The 17,481-nt window shown below is 41.4% G+C and overlaps 1 protein-coding gene across 3 annotated transcripts in view; it reads left to right on the top strand.

Annotated features, from left to right (window-relative positions):
- The first annotated feature begins 4,348 nt into the window (after positions 1-4,348).
- Positions 4,349-17,481, top strand: part of LOC135605200 (signal peptide peptidase-like 2) — a 60,625-nt gene continuing 47,492 nt past the window's right edge. For all 3 annotated transcript variants that reach the window (XM_065094998.1, XM_065094999.1, XM_065094997.1), the window contains exons 1-4: positions 4,349-4,605; positions 6,529-6,687; positions 16,013-16,124; positions 16,230-16,349. In XM_065094998.1, coding sequence (XP_064951070.1) covers positions 4,447-4,605; positions 6,529-6,687; positions 16,013-16,124; positions 16,230-16,349 — 550 coding nt within the window. In that variant the 5' untranslated portion in view covers positions 4,349-4,446. The remainder of the gene's footprint in view (positions 4,606-6,528; positions 6,688-16,012; positions 16,125-16,229; positions 16,350-17,481) is intronic.

Genomic DNA, 17,481 nt, shown 5'->3' with positions numbered 1-17,481 from the left:
CACAATAGCAAGATGAAATAAATTGTGCTATGCGGTTGGAATTCTACAGTGCATCTAGCAGTTTGGATGTAAAAGATCAGCGGTTTATATTGAGGAATTTTTTTACAAAACCAAAGGGAAATCCATTGTTAGGAAATATCAAAGCTATCATAAAAAATTCGTAGAGATTTGAATAGAAAAAATGCAGTAGCAAGATCAAACAAACTGTGGTATGCGACTGAAATTCTGCAGTGCATCTTTCGTTGTAGAGATAAAAACTTTACGACGAAAAGTTTATGCAGCAATATAGGAACGATTTTTTTTAGATTTTTGAATAAGGATAACTAAATTGCAGCAGTAGTAAGGTAGGAAACCGGAACCTATTACAATTTACGGGGAAATCAAAGGATGATCCGCGATGGTGGAGATGATGGTGGAATTCAACGATGATCTTTTAAGCAATTATGTGAATTGCTTTAGGCGGCTATGGAGGGTTGATGGATGGCTGGACTTTTAAATAAGGATAACTAAATTACAGCAGTAGTAAGGTAGGAAACCAGAACCTATTGTAATTCATGGGGAGATCAAAATATGATCCGCGGTGGTGGAGATGATAATGGAATTTGACGACGACCTTTTAAGCAACTCTGGGAATTGCTTTAGGCTGTTGTGGAGGGTTGATGGATGGTTATGGAAGGGTAGCAAGATGCCAAGAACGCTGCTCTGATATTAAGTGTTGGGAAATCTTGGGGGCGACATCACATACGCAGTGAAAGAACAAGAAAACAAAATCCCCGATTCCCAAAGAGATGTTCGTCGTCGTGCAAAGATTGGTGCGCAAAATCCACGAAACATAAAACTGCATATAGAGTAGATTATGTTACCTAGGGAGATCGTATATCCCTGTTTCCTTGCAGATCTTTAGGAGATGGTGAAGGAGGTCAAGCGTCCTCCTCTCTAATGGTGATCCACACAATAGGGCTGCGACGACGCTCCTGAAAACTGTAGGCCTGCTCTGAGGTGGAGAGGGGGAGGAGAATAGGAGAGGCAAGCAAAGGCTCTAGCCTATGAGGCTCTGAATCCCTCCTATTTATAGAGGTCCCCTGTCAAACCCTAATGGGTCCCCCCTAATGGGTATTGGATCTGCATCCAATAAGACATGGGCTTCGTTGGATATCTCATATCAGAACCTCTATTCATCGCAATACCTACCATATGTATGTGACCCTCTAGGCCCAATATCGAGCTGGCCGTGAGTCATACCTGTCAGAATTCCTTCTAACTCAGTGAATTATTATCTCTTTAATAATTCACTCGATTCATCGACTACGGACGTACTACGCCGTAGTCCCCAGATGATACAGGGGAATCCAATCCATTGGACCTGTCTGTCCTCAGTTACCGTGTACCTATAGTCCCTCATCCATCTAATATCCCAAAGACCGTATATCGAGCATGGTGCTGTCAGACCCATACGGTTTCTACTCGAGTCTTGCTTTAATCGGATTCTCCCGGAGAACTCTTTTTCTCTCAACCCAAATGACCCTAGCCAGGGATTTGTCTGAGCAAGAACACATGGGATATTCCTCTCATGACGCCAAGAGTGGATGATCCTCTATCGACACTCAATAGCCCTTGTAAGGTCGACTACCACTCCCAATGACCAACTGTACTAGATCTGGGACAGCCAAACCTATAAGTCTGGTATCAAAGAGTGGAGCACTCATACAGGACATCCTTAGTGTCTCAAGTCTAAGGACCAGATACACCACTAGGACTACGGAATCGCTGTTTGACAATAAGGCATCATCAACCATCCAGCATTCCGTAAGCGGATCAATCAGTGAACTCATTCTCCAATGAGCACCTGTATTGTATCCCTAGTGTCCCTACATGAGCAGCTATGAGACCAGCTGCATCCATCATATGGATGGGTATACAGCACACCAGTTTGTCCGGTTATCACGATGTCCCTCTTGAGTAACCTATGACCAGGATTATTTAGGATATGTGTTTAAAGGTGAATCGATCTCATTATCGTGATTTCATCACAATTCGATTCCCATTGCACAAATCCAAGGACATCATAATATATATATATATATATATATTTATGCAATAGTTATAAAGTGATATATGTCAAAATATAATAAGCAAAAAGATTCTGTATCAAGTCACACGTGCCATCATTCACGTGATTGGCTTGCTGGGCACCTATGACTAGCACTAAGTGTTAGAACCCGAGCGGATTCTAAGCTTGAGGTTGATCTCTTTAAGGGATCGGCCTCCTTGGAACTCTATAGGGGTTCCATCCTCCAAGTTATTGCTCAAAGGCTGCTAAGAAGATTCATCTATTGCTTATTAAAAGAGGATAAATACATGACTATTTATAGGACTTCTAAATCCTAACTCCTAATATGACTCCTACTCAAGACTTATACTTCTAACCAACTCCTAATAAAACTCGTACTCTAAGAAGCAACCTCCCAACTAACCCTAACCCTAGCCGGTCTATTCACCTCTTTAATAGGGGTTGGCTAGGTAAGTTTTACATGAATGCCCCTTTCAATAAAATTCAATTAGGACTCTCCTAGCTAGAGTCCTAACAACTTATTGGATATCCAATAAGATAGGGACTCCAGCGGATATCTCATATCTGAACCTTTACTCGTCGCAATACCTATAATATGTGTATGACCCTCTATGCCTAATATCGAGCTAGGCGTGAGTCATGCCTGTTAGAACTCTTTCCGGCTAAGTGAATTATTATCTACATAATAATTCACTCAATTCATCGACTATAAACGTACTAGGCCACTATGCCGTAGCCCTCAAATGATAAAGGGAAATCTAATCTATTGGACCTGTTTGTCCTCAGTTATCGTATATCTATAGTTTCTCATCCATCTACTACCCCAAAGACCGTATACCGGGCATAGTGCTATCAAACTCATATGGTTTCTATTCGAGTGTCGCTCTAATCAGATTCTCACGAAGAACTCTTTTTCTCTCAATCTGAATGACCCTAGCTAGGGATTTGTTTGAGCAAGAATATATAGAATATTCCTTTTATGATACTGAGAGTGGATGATCCTCTATCGACACTCTATAGCCCTCGTAAGATTGGCTACCACTCCCGATGACCGGTTGTGTTAGATCTAAAACTTTTAGACCTATAATCATGGTATCAAAGAGTGGAGTACTCATATAAGATATCCTTGGTGTCTCAAGTACTAGGATGATGGAATCGCCATCTAACAATAAGGTATCATCAATCATCTAGTATTCCATGAGCAGATCAATCAGTGAACTCATTCTCTAATGAGCACCTACACTGTATCTCTAGTGTCCCCATATGAGCAACTATGAGATTTGCTGCCTCTATCATATGGAGGGATATATAGTATACTATACTGTTTGGTTATCTCGATATCCCTCTCGAATAATCTATGATCGGGATTATTTAGGACTTGTGTTTAAAGGTGAATCAGTCTCATTATCATGATCTCATAATGATTCGATTCTCATTCATAGATCCATGGACATCACAATATATCTATACAACAAGCAATATAAAGTAAAAATTACTATAATAATAATAAGCAAAAAAATTATGTGTTATGTTACACGTGTCATCACTCACTTGTAGGACACATATGACTAGCTGGCTATGTAAACCATATGCAACATATGATGATTAGATTAGGCAACACGTAACCACCACAAGTGATACATGACTAAATGACCAACCATCCAACCCCTTAATTGGCGTTAGCTAACGTGGGTGTTGGGTTCAGTAGACGTCATACCATGCCTCCACCAGAAACACCTCATGTTCCCTTCCTGCCATCGGTTATTTTGAGCATAACCATCTTAAAAATTACCTATAAAGAGGACCCCCCAAGTATGCTCTCTCATAGAAAACTCCATTTTTAGTGTTGATCGACTAGTTCGATCGGACCGAATCCAAAATTAACTTGATTGTCAGAAGGATATTTATTGAAAATGCCCCAAACTAAGTTTTGTAGGTTTGATATTTTGTGAATAGTTGCTTGGACCTAGACTAACTAACTTCGATTGGATCCAAATCATTATCTCACGTTAGATAATTAGAATATACACTAACATATTTAAATTTAAAAGAATAAATATAAAACCATATATATATATATATATATATATATATATATATATATATAATGTTAACGATAAAAAAGAACTGGACCAAATCAATTCACTTGTCTATACACGAAGCCTTTAGTAAACGCATAAGAAATTGTATGCAATGTCCGCCAGTTGGCGGACATGGACGCATATAAATACGTGTGTACGTTGGTTTAGTATCCCTGGAGAAGGCGATATATATTGCCTCAGGGTCCCGATTCGTTTTCGAGGAGAGTGGAGAGGAGAAGGGAGGGGAAAGCGGAAGGGTGGAAGAAGGGAGAGAACGAGGAAATTGTGTCGGCCATGACAATTCCAAGATCTTCTCCTTCTCTTCCTCTCCTCCATTTTGCCCTCGTTTTCCTATTCGCCTCCTCTCATCTCAAGGGTTTCGCCGCCGGTGATGCGTCGCAGGGCGGGGAATCCGCCTCCACGTCACCTGGCTGCAATGTCACCTCCCAAGATGTAAATATTCGTCCCCCCCCATTAGCTTTTTGATGTTTCGTTTCTATGTCTCTGACAATCTGGTGTGAGGATTTGGCAAAACGATGAATTGGTGCCATGTCCAGATCGACGCTTGATGAGTTATTCTAGAATGTGTATTCGTCTTGCTCTTCTCACAACAATCTCGTTGGGAAGTGATGGATATTGGTTAATTTGTTGATGTTGCCGGGATGCTCTAGCTTAAGCATCATTCAGTCTTTTGATTATGAGGAAAAACACATCATTTTTCTGCATTTGGAATCATAGTGCTTTGTGTCTTGTATTATAAAGCCCTACAAAATTGCAGCTGACAAGAACAAATATGAAATGCATAGAATATGGTTTAGGGTTTGAAATGCTGCTTAAGGTAAGTCACAGGATGTCCTTGCTAATCCATGAATAACTCATTGGCAACTTAGGTACCAAGAATGAGCAATTTCCTTCTTGAAAACTGTCCTTAGTTGTTCATGGCATGTACAGGAATTTTAACTGAATTCCTGTACACAGTTGGAGGATGATGATGAGGAAAACAGTTAGAAGAGAAGTGGAACAAAGAAAGAAAATAAGTTTTATTTAAATAGTTTAATTTTTTATTATTTATTTTGCATTGCCAACCCTCCAATTTCAATATCTTGATTCATCTGATCTAGTCCAATTTCAGTGCCTATCAGTGTGGTCAATCTTGACCCCATCATATTATCTTAAAGTTCCTATTATCCTCTTATGTATGCATCCTCATAAATAAGTAACTAGAAATAGTAAAAAAAAAGAAAACAAAAAAAAATATGTTTCCTAAAAAATATTTGGCTGGTAAAAAAAAAGAGTTTCAGGAGAATTCAATTAGATGTGAGAATACAAACGCGATGTTTGTGGCTTCAATTGGGCCCAATTGCAACCTGTGAAAGAGTTATTGTAAGCTGAAATGTTTTAGATGATATGTCAGAGTGGTTTGCTTTTAGTTTTACCTAGACTTTATTATACTGATTGACAAGTGTCACAAACCAATATCCATATTTGATTGATCATATCCAGTTGGATTCTTCTGGTAATGAGTTCAACTAATATGTGTTTTAAAGTGGAACTTTCCTGCTCTCAAGCCTTTTATGAGTTTTTTTAATATCCTATATTCTTATAAGATAGAATATCATGTGACGTGTTCTGACATGACTCATTACTTTTAGTATCCTTCTAACTTTCCTGTATTTTCTATTGTCGAAATACATCTGAATTTGACTCTTATAGCCATATTCGCATCTGGGGTTAAGGTATCAGTGCATATAATATGTCATGTGCTTGCTGCGCTAGTGTTTTCTGAGTGAAACAATGACAATTGCATAGAGTCAGACATTTGTATGCGGTTTTCTTGCATGTCACCATAAAGAATGGGAGAAAAGCAAAGTTGGAGAAAGAAGGTGAACAGAAAGAGAGGAAAGGGCACACAAGAAAGTGAAATTGACAGAGGAAGCTTGTTGTAAGCAACTGTAACATATGTCTTGTGTGCAGCTCTCTTGGTTAACATAATTGGGAGCTTTAAAATGATGAGTACAATTCCTGATTTTATGAGAAGGGGACAATAGCACATATTTTCATCTATTTATATCACCCTCCTAAACTCAAAAATGCATCTATTTTGATTTATTAGTGTTGAAAGATTCTACTCTTTACTGCATCTCATGCATGCTAAATATTTTCACTAGAATAAATAATGGCTTCTCTTTGAATCTGAAGAAGCTCTATTAAGTTTTAGAAGCTGAATGTTATTGTAACAAGTTTACAACTAGATGGAATTATACGTATGTATATTTGCATATTCTCTCTAAGCATTTTCAAGCATGTTGTTTAATGGTTATCTGCTACAAGATACAAACTCTTATGTGTAGCAGACCTATATTTTTGTGTTTGCAGGTTAAAATAAAGAATTGGGTGAATGGTGATGAAAGTGCAAGCTTAGATGGACTTAGTGCCAGATTTGGTGCCTCGTTGCCGACCAGTGTTTCTAAAGCATTAAGACTCCCTGCTATTCTTGCAAATCCATTTAACTCCTGCAACAAATTATCTTCCAAGGTCAACATCCTAATTTTATATGCTGATCTTATAATATGTGCTCTAGACGTTTGTTGGATCTTTTTTTCTATTTGAAGCTGCTATGCAAAAAGCAATTGGCATGTTATTTGCAGTAGCATATAGGTTTCTTGTCTGTTGATCTCATTCTGAAATGGCCTCTCCATTTCTTTGAGTTGGTGCTTAATAGGATAAAGATGTAGAGTTTTTGAAGTCAATATCTTGTACAAAATTCCTTTGCTTCATTTTGATGTCAAGCATGATGATTATTATCACAATTCTTGAAAAATTGCTAGTCAGATCTTGCAGTGAGTAATTAAGTTCTTCATTCTTGTTTATTTTCATAATTCTTCATTGCATTTCCAGTTCATTTGCTAAGTCGGTTAATTGAATGCTTCACTATACTATTATTATTTTCCATAAGATGCACTGGACTACACACCTTAGACTCTTAGAGTAATAGTCAGATCAAGTAAGAATGATTTTTTGTGGAGGGATTGCTGGCCTCCTGCATTTTGCAATGCTTTTTGCCCTGTTCACAGTGTTTTTTGCTCTGATGAATAGTGCAGTGGCTGTATCAGACTTCTTGATTGATAGATAGTCTGTTCTGTTTGGAAAAAAAAAAGATGCACTCGACTATTAGAAGAATAACCAACCATCACCTTGCATCTATTGAACATGATATTTAAGATAGAAGGGAGGCTGCCAATAGGAGAAGCTACTATCTTTCTCAGTATCATATAGGCTATGTCTCATATCCTCTTATGAATCAATAATTAGGGCTTTTTCCTTTCCTTTCTTGCCATAAACAAGCTATGTAGATCATCATGCACTGTGTTCTGTACCTTGGGTGGCATGACTAAAATATTGTTCTTCGATCCACGCACCATCCATCTATGTCTGAGTAGCAGGAACATAAGATTGGCCGCTCTGACCATCATCATCAGTTGAACCACAATATATTTGTGGACCTTAAGATCAAGCAATCATGAAGCCAAGCCTTTCCCTTGTTGTGATTACCAGATGCATGCACTTGCTGTCTACTATCATAACTCCTAGATGATCGACTACCAGAAGTCTGGCCATGTGTTTCCACCAGGCATTATGCTTCCTCTCCTTGATCCTTTGACCTATGTCATCCCTTTTCCTTTTGCACGACCTCAATATCAAATTGAGAATGATGTGGGGGTCTTCTACCTCATCCAGTCTTTATCATCCTGATAGAGCTATCAGTCTTGGGTTCCTCTATTTCCTTATCAATGTCAACACAGTGAAGCAGACTCAGTGTATGCTGTGATGGATGTAGACTGGCTTCCCCAAGCGTCTATATGCGAGCTGGTTGAGAAGCCTCTAAATTAAGTCTTTAAACAAAGATTAAGCTTCAGATTTACCTAATTGAACTTCTTCAGGAATTGAACTTCTTCGACAAATTGAATAGATTTAATAGGAGGAAGGATGTTTGGGAAAAGAGCTGGTGGAGGAAGGGTAGAGAAAGAGAAGAGGTTTATGAATGTATTATGCTTGGAGCCTGAAAGCTCAAGAAGCTCAACTGAGCTTCTTATAGAGATCAGTTAACGATCTTTTGAGCTATTTACATAGCATCGGTTGCCTTTATTGCTTTGTTGCTGAAGTTGGTATAGCCAGTTGTATAAAGCGAGCAACAACTTTGATTCAGTGGTCATTATATATTGACACACAATATATTATCAATGCACTATAGCATGGTAAAAGGCTGGTTCTGGTCCTTTGGATTGCCACATTTAGTATGTACTAGCATACTGACATTGGTGATATACTTTCTTCGTTCAATCAAAACATTGAAATAAAATTGAATTAGTTTCAGTCTAGAAGACACCAAATATTACACTGAAACATATACGGAATAAGGTTCTTGTCTTGACAATTGGACACTTCTCATATTGATCCACATCCTTTGACCCTTATAATTCCTCTTCTTTGACTTCTTCTGAAATGAAACGAGATGGACATGGAGGATTTCTTGCCTTATCTAGTAGTGGATCCCCTAAGCTCTTTGCTGTTCGAACCCATCAAACATCAGATTCGAGTCATCATTATAGAAGTGTGGTGTAATCAATCAAGCATCACATGGTGTCATCTATCAAGCTGCAGATGCAATGTTACCAATGCCTTTTATCATCAAGTTGAAACAGCAGGTCATACACGGTGTCCAAACTTAAAGCTTCCTATAATCCATCAACTCCTCACATATATGACATTATTAATCATATCTTAAAGACATAAGATGATAAGAAGAACTTCTAAACATGTACAATTAGATATATACAACATCAACTTATTAGAATACAAACAAGTTCAATCATATAGATGAAATAAGATTATAAGCTTTGATAATCACAAGCTAACCACATACAAAATACATGCCTTGCTAAGAACCTATGAAACATTATATGTGTTCAAAGCCTAGGAATGATATTTCTCGTAGGTTCCCTTGTCATATGTTGTTGGTAGTAGAGAAGTCATTGATGGTGGGCTGGTGGGTGATTTCAACTGGATGTGGCCCAAGTGTGCCCAAGACCTTTCTCCGTGCTGTCACGGACAAACTTCTAAACAGGATGTTTGATGTAATGCTTATGTATGTCCGTGTCTTTTGGTATGTTCATGCTTTGTACAGCATGTAGAGGGACGATCGAAGGCTTAATAGTCCCATTTTAGTTAGGTTGGTGGCCGCTTTAGACTTGTAAATAAAGGTTGTGTCATGTGGACACGTGTGAGAGATTTTCAGTCTGTAGTGGATCATTTTACCCTTTGTTGTGCAACAGTTCAGAGCTTGTAAAGTCTGTTTGTAATTTGCATTGTCTATGAAGTGTTTTCGGAAATGTTTGCTTGTGGATCTCGAATGAGGCATTTTCTCTAACCCGTTCTCTCTTTTGTGGGTCCTAAGGGACATGGGAGGCTTCGGGGAAGCTGACCTTTGCGGACGGACACGCAAGGGTGCCGCACAACTTAGGCAAAACCAGTTAAGTCCGTGACAGTGCGGCTCAGGAGCATGCCTCAATTGATCCTAGTTTGATCATACTATATGAGCATGATATTGGTCAGATCGAACCAGATGACACACATCACTCAACCTTCCCCCTCCCTCACACGCGAGACCGACCTTGATATAAACCTAGGGTGGAGAGCTTCCTTCTTCCACTATGGCAAAGGCAACACTCACGTGGTGGCCCTCCTGTCATGGACAAACTTCTAAACAAGATGTTTAATGTAATGCTTATGTATGTCCGTGTCTTTTGGCATGTTCATGCCCTGTAGAGGGGCGGCCGAAGGCTTAATAGTCCCATTTTAGTTGGGTTGGTGGCCTCTTTAGGCTTGTAAATAAAGGTTGTGTCATGTGGACACGTGCGAGAGATTTTCGGTCTGTAATGGACCATTTTACCCTTTGTTGTGCAATTGTTCAGAGCTTGTAAAGTCTGTTTGTAATTTGCATTGTCTATGAAGTGTTTTTCGGAGATGTTTGCTTCTGGATCCCGATTGAGGCATTCTCTCTAACCCGTTCTCTCTTTTGTTGGTCCTAAGGGACAATGGGAGGCTTCGGGGAGGTTGACCTTTGCGGACGGACACGCAAGGGTGCCGCACGACTTAGGCAAAACCAGCTAAGTCCGTGACAGATGGTATCAGAGCAAGACAAGCACTCATAGAAACACTTAGCATGCAAACGTGGGGGACCTAGCGGAGCTGTGTTGAGGGCAGTCAGCACACGCGCGATCGTTTGGGGGAAAACGGGCATGAAGATGTAGGGAAAAGGAGTCGCTCGGAGGAGCGGACATCTGAGATTTGCATTCAGAGGAATGGCCAACCCTTCGCGCAAGAGGCACCACGAGAACAGATAAGCTTGGAAGAATGCGGAGCGCACAAAGGTTGGGATGGTTGAGTTTGAGCTACGGCTCAACGTTGACAACTAGACTTGATGGTGCTCAAGGCAAGCGAGGCGCTTGGTAAAGGATGAGACCATGCAAGGTGGAATGAGTTGCTCAACGACCAAAAGAGTTATACAAAGCTCATAGAGGTGAGGGAAATTGCTAACTCGAAGAATTTGGTACTCATGCATGGGCTTGTATGCGGACGATGGAATGTTCGTGGCCATCCCAAGGCGACCGAAACTCGGCGCCATGGAGCATTGAAACTTTCTCTTCAGCATGTGAAGGATACGTCCATAGGAGGCTGAAGTGTGCAATGAGTTCAGCATGTTGCTAGGCCTTGAGTGGTGCAGCGGGGGCTGTATTGACGTGGAGTCGCAATCTAGCAAGTTCGTTTGCAGGAGGCAGATCAATGCACAGTTTGTTCAGCAGATCGGAGTAGTCCAAGGGGATGGTGGTCTCCGAAACGAAGAGAGATGTTGCTCCAATGGGACAGTTATCCAGGAGGGATAAGTCCCGGCTCTCCAGAGAGAGAATCATGTGGGACGGACCTCACATGTTGAGGAGGAGTACCTCAACAAACAACAACTCCACGAAGCTCGATGGACTGAGCAAGCGGCGAGGAGTCGTCTTATGATCTCGCTTGAGAGAATGCATTGGTGGATGCATTGCGAGATCAAGTGGGGGAGCGACCCAAAGCAACTTAAATGAAGACACACTTGGAGTCGATATGGAGATCGGACTCAAGGGAGGGATGACCCGTGGAATGGTGGGCACGAGGGCCACCATCAACTCAATGCAAAAACGAGGAGCGGAGCAACTTGGGTGTAACTTGGCAAAGTACTCAAGCCGCATGAAGGGAGCCAGCATAGAAGTTGGAACATGGAGCAGAGGCACAGTGCTTTCCTCAGACAGAGGTCAAGGACATGAACTCTTGGAGAGGCAAGAGTAGGATCATGTTGTTCCATGGGTCCTTCATTCTGACGGAGCGGACTCATCTTGCATGGTGCCGAAGACGAAGGGAGCTTCTAGGCACATGCACCTTATCTCGGAGAAGCATTTGATGGAGGAACTAAGGCGACTCAATTTGCGGAGGCGAAATTGGGTTCAGAAGGCCTTAGCACGGGGCAAGAGGACTCAGAGGTGGTTACTCTTGAAGAATATGCCACAGTGTTGCCATTCAAGTTGCTACGAAGGAAGCGGTGCGCAGCGGAGATTGTGCTGGTAGGGGCAGAGGCCCAGGATCCAGACAATGGTGCACAAACTACAGTGAAGTCGGTGGACTTCAGGAGCTACTAGGCGACGGACTGTCCTAGAGCGGTGCTTCATCTAGGTGTGACCCAAGAGTGGGTGGATGAAGGTCGATTGCCAAAGGAGCGAATAAAATCGAAGGTGAAAGAGACCCAGCGATGTATTGGCAGAGGCCACACATGGAGGGTTCACAATTCGAGTTTATTCCACAAGGATCAGAATGCAATGGAGATGTCACCAAGAGGCGACATGGTCAGCAGATCGTGGTGGAACAGTTCGTGGCAATGCGATACACACGACCTAGTCCCGGGAGGGACTAGATCATATGGAGGTATGATCGGGAGCTACTGGAAGCTCCACTTCGGTGAACAACACGACGACAAGAAGGGCTATGGATTCAAGGAGTGAAGGCCATGGTACCGCAGAGGCGGGTCTTCCGTGCGCGCATCGAATTTTGCATCGGATGAAAGCCTTGGTCATCAGCATATGGGGGCTGGGTTCCACCAAGGGAAAAGTTCGAATGCAAGTATCAGTGAGTTCCATGGGAGGGACTTGATCATGCAGAGGTATGATCGAAGCAGCTGGAGAGTTGGACTGCCCTAGAGCTCATATTCGCTTAAGGGAGCCCGGCAAGTCAGAGGACAAGGCCGAGTAAGCGAACGTTGCTACCAAGGAAGCTAAGGAGAACAGAATCGGTGCAAACCCTACAACGTGATGGCAGAGGCCATGCATGGGAGTTGCAGTCTGTCTTTCCATCGACCAAACAGACTGCTTGGAGAACACAGAGGTGTTGAAGCAGGGGGTCGAAAGGGGCGAGGAAGCGACAATGAGTCCAGAGGGACTTAACTACCCAAAATCAAGCATCAGTTAGAATGAAGGTGGACTCAGAGGAGTGCCACGGAGACATATCTACTGATCGTGAAGAAAAGGGATGCAGATGCGAGGCGACGGATAGTAGGGCCATGGGCATGGCAGCGCCATGATACCGCAGAGGCGGGACTTCCGTGAAAGTCATTGATCCCTTGCTCTCATGGAGGGAGAGCGCTTGGTCGTGAAAGGGGCCGAGGAGGTGGAGCATGCAGAGGCAATCTCCAAGTACCGAGATAAGGCTGAAGGGCAGAGGCCGAGGAACTTCGTAAGACCGGTGTCAATGAGCTTCTCATCAAGATAGCCGAAAGTGAAGGACTTCGGGTTATGCAAGAGTGCATAACCAAGGAACGAAGCAGGCAGTACGCGGTGCTGTACCTTTGCTACTCAGTAGAGTAGGCGGCAGGATTGATGGAGAAGATGGTACAATCCCAGAGGCGACCAAACCTATAAGAGAATTACTCCAAATTGGGGTGAAAACTTCCTGCATTCCAGAAGTTCGATGGCATTGAGAAGGTGAATCATAGTAACTAACTCAACGCAAGGAGTGCAAACACTTCAAGTGCTTCAGAAGTGTGAGCAAAGAGCAGGCGAAGGCTAGTAACCAGCTCGATGCATGGAGTACAACCTCGAGGAGGCGGGCGAAGTCAAGTAACCTTTGCCTTCTCAACCCTTAAGAGAATGGGCGAAACCGAGTTCCCCAATTCTCTTATCTATCCAGCAGAGGAGCTCTGCACAAGTTCAAAGACCCTTCGAAGATAATGAAAGACAATAGTTGTCAAATCCTCACCAACGGTGATCAGTGCTACTGAGAGTAGATTGTCCGCTTCATTTCCCAACGAAATGCCAATCGAAAGCGGAAGTGATGCGAACCTACTTGGATGTGACAACTAAGTGAAAGAAGAGTCAATGAGCAAATGTTGTGGAGGAAGGACCCAAAACTTCAGAAGTTTGCGAGACGATGCTCGTTAAAGCTCCAACAAGCATCCACCCAGTTCAAGCAGCATGAGGCATTTGAGAGACTGGCGCAGTAAGGATGGTCTTTTCCTTCATCCGGGGGATCCGCAGGAATCAACAATGATCAACACAATTCAGCCAACCCCACACCAGAGTCAGAGTCATTGGTGAGTTGAAGCAGCATGGCTGATCAAAGGTTCGACTACTCAAAAACAGCAGCGGAGAGCAGCTAGGAGCCAAGAGGCGCATTGTAGCTGGAGCAGAAGATTGAAGACTCAGCAAAGGCGAGGAGTTGCAGTGTCGACAAAGGCTTCAACGAGGACGTCGAAGGAATAAGTGGGGGAGAATGTCACGGACAAACTTCTAAACAAGATGTTTGATGTAATGCTTATGTATGTCCGTGTCTTTTGGCATGTTCATGCCTTGTAGAGGGCCGGCCGAAGGCTTAATAGTCCCATTTTAGTTGGGTTGGTGGCCTCTTTAGGCTTGTAAATAAAGGTTGTGTCATGTGGACACGTGCGAGAGATTTTTGATCTGTAATGGACCATTTTACCTTTTGTTGTGCAACTGTTCAGAGCTTGTAAAGTCTGTTTGTAATTTGCATTGTCTATGAAGTGTTTTTCGGAGATGTTTGCTTGTGGATCCCGATTGAGGCGTTCTCTCTAACCCGTTCTCTCTTTTGTTGGTCCTAAGGGACAATGGGAGGCTTCGGGGAGGCTGACCTTTGCGGACGGACACGCAAGGGTGCCGCACGACTTAGGCAAAACCAGCTAAGTCTGTGACACTCCGGTAGTGTGTTTTTCTTCTGCTGTTGTCGCCTACCGCTGGGCCTCCTTGATAGCCCCTGCCGAGCCTCCCTAGATCTCCTCCTACCTTATTCCATCTCCCTCTTCTCCTCTCTGCTTCTTCTCTCTCTCCTTCCCCCTCGCTATCCCTCCCTCTTTTTCCTCCTTTATTATCGCCCCTTGATAGTTCCCTTCCAACCAACAACCCCCTCTCCCTCCTCATCCTCTTTCTCCTCTTGCCTGATTCCTTTTCCTTCCTCTTTCTCTTCCTACCTAATTCCTTTTCCTCTAACTGTCCCCTCTCTCTTTTTCCTTCTCCATCATTGCCCTCATTTCCCCCTCACCCTCCCACCATCACCACCTCCTCTTGGGTATCTCCCCTCACAACTGATAGTTGCCAAGCCTCCTCGGACCTTGACAGCCCCCCTCTCTTTCCTTCTCCTCCTCCCTCTTCTCCTTAATTATATATTTTTTAAAATTTTAATATTTGCAATCGTTTAGTTTCTTGCCTAGGCGAATGCCTAGCACCTTGTGCATTTTGGTACCTTGAGGCGTTCTAGTGCCTAGTGCCTTTGACTACACTGGTTGGTAGACATGGTTTGGTCCTGATATTGTGCTCCACCAAATGTGAGATGAAGGTTTAATGGTGCTACAAAACCGGTACTATTACTATGCTGTTCTGGTGGACAGTAAGATCCATCTGATTTTACATGTTGAGATCAATTGTCAAAATTTTACCTTGACCCATGAAATTGATGCCGCAACAGTCGCAAACATCTGAAGCCTAGTTTTTTCATAGATCTAGGTTAGATATGCATATATCCAGCCTCAGTTAACTTTAATCATGAGTTGCTCATTAAAAGTTTGATGTGTAAATGACAACAATTGAAATGAAGCAAGAGAAGTAATACATACAAATGAAGATTAATGAAAAAATTAAGATGTCTATCATCTTGGAGAGTTCTTCCCTTGCTTGAGATCCGAAGCTTGATTGGGGAGAAGAGTAAAAGATGGCAGACAACAGCTTGAATGGTTTTGTTTCTGAAATTTCAGCCCCAGATCTGCTTTGAGTGTTGGGAGGAGAAATGATTTGCATTAGACTTACCACGTTGTACAAATTTATATGGTTCAAACTTCGTATACTTGAGTGGTAAGTGCAGTAGTTGCTATGTACCAGACTGTGATCTTGGGTCAAACCAGTGCTGTCCAGTACCTCAGTTTGCGCACAGATAAATAGTTGAACCTGTAAATTCTGGGCAGCTTGTATTGGTTTGACAGGCATTAAATCCTTGATTAGCACAAAATAGATGTTCTTATAAGTTAATCAATTGACGACTCCCTGTCAATCAAGAACATCCCAAATTAAGGGGATTTGTTCAGAAAATTTCTAATGATGAAACTCCATTGTGGGACATGATAATCAAATTTAGTTTATTTCACTATTGCTCCTTTCATCTCTTACTGTCTCCACATAGATATTAAGATACTAAGTATGTCCTTGTTTTATAGATATATTTGTTCCTTTCCCTTTTTTATTTTGGTCTTCCTAAGGTGCTCCTTCTGTTGCAGTTATCAAACTCTTTTGTTGTTGCCGAGCGAGGGAATTGCACTTATGCAACCAAGGCAGAAATTGCAGAGTCCAGTGGTGCAGCAGGTTTGATGGTGATAAATGATGATGAAGGTAATATTTCTCCTCTTTTCCCTTCAAAGTATGTTTCTCCAGTTACAAATTCTTATAGAAACAATCCGTTTCTTGTCATCTAACAATTTATCTGCTACATCTCAGATCTTACTGAAATGGTGTGCACTAAAAATGAAACTCATCTGAATATTACAATTCCTGTTGTTATGATACCAAAGTCAGCAGGGGACTATCTAAGAAGATCTATGTCTAGTGGTGGCAAGGGTGAGTTTTAAATGTACAAGTGAACTTTCACTTTATATTATGTGTGAGGATTTAGTTGTATGGTTCTGATTTTGATATTTCTTCTTCAAAGGCAGATTAACATCTGCACTAAGTCTGATGGTGTCTGGATATGGATATGGATATGGATTTGGATCGAAAAAAAATGAATACTGATGCAGATGTAAAAACAAGTACATGTCTGCATTCTTTTTCAAGCCATAATTTATCCTAAATGTCTGAGATGGATTAAAGTATTTATTTCTACAAAAACATGCCAACCAATTTAAGGAATTATCAAAATCAATCTACAGTAACAACAACAAACCTTTATAAGGCCAATTATTCAATATAAATTATGCTTCTCATGAGTTAAACATGTTACATTTTATTGCCTGTGATATAAGAAAATTTCTTATCTTTTTTTAAGTGGCTTCTCGTCAAATACTTGTATTCCAATATTATCAAGGAATATATATATATTTATCTCCATAAAACAATTATGTACCTTTTGCAATATTTGGTTAAGTCAGATTTCTATCAAGTATCAAAACCAGTTTTAGCAATATTTGGTTTTGTTTTCGTATTTCTCGAAATCTAACATGTATCCATGTCCATGACTCCATAATGTACCCAACACGTTCATATTCATTTTGAACGAAAAACACTTAAAATTTAGCACCATTTAGGCTTTTACTATCCTGATCCTCCATCCTCCGTCCTTGCTGGTTATCATGTAAGAAACCTACAGAATTGATCCAAACAGCTGATCTTATTTGCATTTTGCAGTATCTTCAAAGTTATGTTTACTTGTTTAGCACAGTTACATGCCCCAGATATCAGGCAGTCACAAACAGCAAAATAACAAATAAAGCAAATATGAATTATATAACCCACTAAATTCAGTTCTCAACCAATACATATTTGAGGAAATTATGTAGCTGGCTCCTTTTTATGCAAAAAGAGCTTGAATAATAATAGTGCCTTATATATGTATATATATAGATCGGAGTCACCAGACAATATTTATTTGTCTTGAATTTCTGTAGGTTGGTTACCATTTGTTTCTTGTTGACCATCAAACAGATAAGGTTGTCTTATCACTTATGATATGTGATTATGTGCAATGTTTTAT

Source organism: Musa acuminata, chromosome BXJ2-2 (genome assembly GCF_036884655.1).
Source record: "Musa acuminata AAA Group cultivar baxijiao chromosome BXJ2-2, Cavendish_Baxijiao_AAA, whole genome shotgun sequence".
NCBI classification, from domain to species: Eukaryota; Viridiplantae; Streptophyta; class Magnoliopsida; order Zingiberales; family Musaceae; genus Musa; species Musa acuminata.
The sequence above is the reverse complement of the archived record's forward strand: the minus strand, read 5'-3'. Positions and strand labels throughout refer to the sequence as shown.